This window comes from Gavialis gangeticus, unplaced genomic scaffold, assembly GCF_001723915.1.
Source record: "Gavialis gangeticus isolate Ggan-Ray unplaced genomic scaffold, GavGan_comp1, whole genome shotgun sequence".
Classification (NCBI taxonomy): domain Eukaryota; kingdom Metazoa; phylum Chordata; order Crocodylia; family Gavialidae; genus Gavialis; species Gavialis gangeticus.
In genome coordinates this window covers 3,886,255-3,891,568 of record NW_017729006.1, presented here as the reverse complement: position 1 = coordinate 3,891,568, position 5,314 = coordinate 3,886,255, and the positions used below count along the sequence as shown (strand labels likewise).

The following is a 5,314-nucleotide window of genomic DNA, read 5'->3' as shown; positions in this document are numbered from 1 at the left end:
GGGGGGGGGGGGGGGGGGGGGGGAAGACAGATATGGCTTGTAACTTAAAACCAGTTAGTGTCCAAATCAGCTAAGAGAGAAAGTAGTAGTATAAGCACCCGAGTCAAGATGTTCAAATCTGGGTGCCTGCAGCGAGCTGTCTGTAAAGAAGACTGGTTCAGTCTTACGGACTCTGGGTCAACAACATTCTCACACACGCATTCAACCTGCAGGGCGTCAATCACATTACGTTTCAACACAACATTTGCTTACGTGCTTGGTTTAATAGGGGTGGACTTAAGCATGTGCTTAAATCCCTGCTGAATCAGAGCTTCTAGTACCTAAATGAAAGAAGCTTCTCTTTCAGAAATGGGGAGGCACAGGGCAGTGTCTACTGACCAACGGGGATCAGGAGTGCTCAACACTTGTAACTCCTTACTTAAAGTCCCCGCCTTTCAGGATCCCAGTTTTAGGGTCTGACTTTAGAAAACTCTCTCTTTGTGGAACCTATGAATAGGTACAGGTGAGGCAGAACTCCTGCCATGTGTCTCATTCTCTTGGAAGGACATGGCATCCCAAGGTGTCTGTACAGCGAAACAGGGCTACAACTCCATCTTTCCTTATATATTGTGGGGAAAAAGCTAATGCACTTCTGAACAGGCACATTAGCTGGGGTGCAGCTTCACCATGCTTGGGAGTTCATGTAGTACACACGGCTTTGTTCTGTTGTCCTAAATAAGCTTATTACAGCAACAACACTGTAAAATGTTCAAAGTTTTAGCTGCTTTTTTATGACTCCCAAGTCAAATCAGCTTAGTTTTTAACTACAGAGTATACAGGTGATTGACATGAATGCCCTAATTCAGGAAAGCATCTTTATTTAAGAAGAGGGCTTAAAGATGTGCTTAACTTGCAACCACTCCAGCTGTTCCTGTTGAAGCTGGGCCCCTGGGATGCCAAGACAGGAAAATGTGAGGCCAGGAAATAAATAAATAAATAAATAAAACAAGCATGGCTCAGTAAGAGGGATAGAGCTCAGGCCCTGGGTTCCCTGGCCTGACTTCTTGCTCTCAAAGGGGAAAAAGCCTTCCCCACTGCTTTCTACCCATCTTATCCAAACAATATTAAATACTAAGTGCAGTGCCATAGCTTCAAAAGGAAGGCGAGAAACTGGATAATGCTTAACTTGTGACCTGGTGACTATGGCACTGTGCTGGAAAGATAGGAGAGACAGCATCAAACCCCCTCTGAATCAGGAGAACCTACAGCCTTAAGTTTCCCACTTCCTCAGCAAATGCCCTACCCACCCAGCTATTGAGCAAAAATAGGCTGCCTCCCCACTTCATTTTTGCCTGGCTACAATTTTGGGATTTATATGCACACAGAGCTGTGCACCATGGGCAAAGCACAGCCTACTGCATGTACCCAGTAGCCTTGTTCATGGTTTAATTTAACTACTGGTTCATGGTTTAAACTAAACGCTGCTTCCAATACAGATCCAGATTAGGATTGAAATGTTAGGCAACCAAAATACCTAGTGGTCTCTGAAATCAGTATTTCAAAAGTATCTGATTCTCCCATTACTTGCACTGGTACAAGCACCTTTACTGGCATCATTTTGTAAAAGTAGTATGATGAGGGAGAAATCATTAGACCCACTGTTTCCACTGTGGATGCTACTTCTTGTTTGCCACAAAGAATACATGAATATAATACAGTAAACTCTCTGGTAGCTGGCACCTTGAAGCCGGCATGCTCTGTTAACCAGCATGCTGGATTGTAAGGAAAAGTGAAACTGGAAAAGTACCCACCACAGCACTTCCAGTTTCTCCGAGCCCCCAAGGCCCAGGGGAAAGCAGCCCGCGCTGCCGAGCCCCCACGGCCCGGGGACACAACAGGCTGCGTGGAGCTGTGCGGGGCCTGCCTCCCTGTCCCGCCGGGCCTGTGGGAGGGGTGGTGGGACGTGGCGGAAGAAGCGGCAGCTGGGGCCGCTCATTTAACTGGCATATTTTGTTATCCAGCATCCCCCATTCCCGGGGGATGCCGGATAACAGAGCTTTTATTGTAGTGAGATAATTTTGTTTGTAAAGTGACAGTGATCTTTTTCTTGTACAGGAAAAAGGCTAAATATTTTTCTTCTTCTTAATGGAAATTTGGATTCCACAGTAAAAAGAAGGGCTCTCTAAACATCTGTGAATCAGCAGTGATTTTTACATGAGCTGTCTGAATATCAGAGGTGTAAAAGCTTGTACTGCAGGCTACTAGGAATTTACATAAGGCCCATTAAGTTGATCTACAGGGATTCAGTTAGGCTTGACATAATTATATACATTTTCTAGAAGCTTTTTCTCTAACAAAGAATTGCTTTCAAGTTTTGGCACAGATGCAGACTCAGTTTGTATCCTTACCTGCAGATACCAAGACAACTGCTGTAAACAAACTCATTTCCTCATCACTAAGTTGCAGGGCATTTAGCTTCTCGCTAAATTCAAACATGGAATTGAGCAGATCACCGGCTCCCATCAAATGCAATTCATCCACGCTGTACTTCTTTCCACTAAGAAAGGTGACAGTACGTTCCTTTGCATCAAACAGAGATGCAAACCGTACCATTAAAACCTGGTAAAAAGAGCAGAACAAAAAAGACATGGATTTGTGGAAAATCTAAGAAGAAATAAACTCAATGAGTTAGTTAGATCACTCTTATTGCCTACACAAGTATCCTGTGTGGAAATTGACAATAACCCAGTTAGCTCTATGGAATAATGCAAGCTATAGCCCAGAATTAGACAGAATAAAAAAGTGGGCATTATTATAAGCAGGCCAGAGGGAACACAATAAAATTGAAACCTTTGACTACCTAAGCCACAGAATTAAAAAAACAAAACACTGTTCACAAACATGCCAGTGTGAAGGCTCGTGTCTGAACAGCCCAAAGCGTTTGTAATATTGAAGACTTTTTCTTTTGGTCCTGGTAGGAAGGAAAGGTTCAAGCTGAAGCGTCATTTGATGTAAACTTTAGTTTCTCCACTGAAATAACTCTGGAGTGATGCAGGCTACTGATCTGACTCATCATGTGATATTTGTAAAAAATACCATGCCATGCCTGTCTTTTCACAGACTGGCGTGAAAAGAAACAGTCCGTGGATTTTGGAAAGGTTAAGGAAGCAGAACTTAAAATTGTATTTTGCTTGCAGTTACCACAAGGAACGTACTTCTGGCATAGGCACCTACTTTTGAGTATTTACAGTTTACCTAATAGGCTGAAATGTCTCTTGTTCTCAGCTCCATTGTGATTTCTTTCCTTGCAGAACAGCTAGTAAAGTTGCATTTGCTCATGTCTGACCAACCTTATTGATATGTTTTCCAAATGTACATACCTGCCTTTTCTCTACGTAATCTAAGACCAGCTTCATCTTAAAACTTCAGATTTACTGTACTCTGTTTTGATTTCTGTCTCACTCGCCCTGTGTAACCACATTCATTTTAAAAGGATTTTACCATTGTCCGGGAGGAATTCTGGGTTTTCAAAGTGTTTCTTTTCACACACTTGAAAAAATACAGTTCAGAAGAATGTGTCTGGAAATGTCATCTCATCTATGCACAATGTGTGACCTGCAGCTGAATTTAAATTGCACAGCCAGGTGCAGTAACCTGGTAAAAGGTGTGGACGCTATGCTTGATAGTTTCACTTTCTGCACCCAAGCAATGTGTCCTGCGGTGGATCCTACTGTGAAGAGGCCTATGTACCACTGAATCCCTCAAAACAGAAATAAAATGAGACTTCTGGGGGCACATAACTCTTAATTAAAGCCGTGTGGCTTGTTCTCACAAGATGCTGTGTGTACCTTTCACCTACATCATTTTCCATAGAAACTGAAAATGCATGGTACTTCATGGGATTGGGCTCTACAAGTATGGAGTCACTAGCCAAAAATTACACTTGTCAGTTTTTAGGAGAGCACTGCACTTATTCTGATCTTCAAAATATACCAGCTGAGGACTTTGTTATGCAAGTCACAGGAACTAGGGCTGGAAGCAACTTTGACAGGTCGTCTAGTCCTAACCTCAAGGTACTATAAACCTAAACCATTCTTTGTAGAAACAAGTCCCAGACACTGTTTTTAACTACCTCTGATGCTACAAACTCCCTGTATAATCTGTTATAGTGTTTAACAATCCTTACAGTTAGACTTTTTCTAATATCTAACCTATATCCACTTTGTTGTTAGAAGTCCATTTAATCCCATTATAAATTTACCTATACCCAATGGACAGTTCAGCCTGAAAGGGGCTGCTTGGGCCCTCCCTGCCCCGTGCCCCACATACACCCACTTCCTGCCCCACACAGTGGGGGGCTAGGGCCTGAGGGTGGTGGGCAGTGGGTCAGGAACCAGGTGCACTGGGTTGTGATGGCCATCAACATTTCCAAATGGGTCCTGGTACAAAAGGTTGAGAACCACTACCCTGGCCCTGCCAATTTGAAAATGGAAATATATGGAAAATGTTTACTAATTGTTCTTGTAACTAGTATTAAAAGCAGATGAATGAGGCTTCCTATTCAGTCACGGAGACTCCAAGAAAGAAGATTTAATTGGAAAAGATGGTTGTTTTAAGTAATTCCATCTCCCCATTTGGGGTCTCATTTTGGGATAACCTGGGTATAGCCACGTGTAGAATATTTCACCAAGAAGAATGTGTTTTTGTATAAAACTAAGAAGGAGTTTAAAGGCTACTGAAGAAGTGTTTGGGAGAAGAACCTAAAAACAACATCCTTAGCTGGGAAACAGTTCATTTTACAGCTATTGTAGGCAAGAATCAATATGTTAACAGAAATATAAGTGCACTGGAAGGAGGAGCAGTCTAAAGCAAAGATACTAAAAACCAGGGACAAGCTGGACCCAAGTGTTACAGTTAACATGTACCTCAACCCAACAATAATCATTTCCAAAACTATGCTACATATATATATTATAAATAAACCCAACGCATTTCAGAAGAAGAATTATTTGTCCAGTGTAACACTTCCAACTAACTAAAAAGTGATATGGAAATCAGACCTGTCCACAACAGTGACTTTGGATTTTACGGGGTCAAGTCTCTTATGATCATACAAACTTAACTCTACTGGCAACAGCGTGCATCATACATACACGCAGGTAGGGGTGTACCAGTAGAGATTTTCTGGGTCGATACCAATGGCCAATTTTTAAAAGAGCCATACTGGCCAATACCAATCTGACTGCCAATATGTGGCCCAGCAGCTTGGAGAGCAGTGTCTGGCCAGTAGGTCTGCTGTGGGGGAAGGGGCAAAGGTGGAGGGAAGGGGCATGGT

The 5,314-nt window shown here is 42.6% G+C and overlaps 1 protein-coding gene across 3 annotated transcripts in view; it reads right to left on the bottom strand.

Annotated features, from left to right (window-relative positions):
• NR1D2 (nuclear receptor subfamily 1 group D member 2) overlaps positions 1 to 5,314 on the bottom strand; it is a 31,300-nt gene that overhangs the window by 2,794 nt on the left and 23,192 nt on the right. For all 3 annotated transcript variants that reach the window (XM_019508759.1, XM_019508760.1, XM_019508762.1), the window contains one exon: positions 2,388 to 2,598. In XM_019508759.1, coding sequence (XP_019364304.1) covers positions 2,388 to 2,598 — 211 coding nt within the window. The remainder of the gene's footprint in view (positions 1 to 2,387; positions 2,599 to 5,314) is intronic.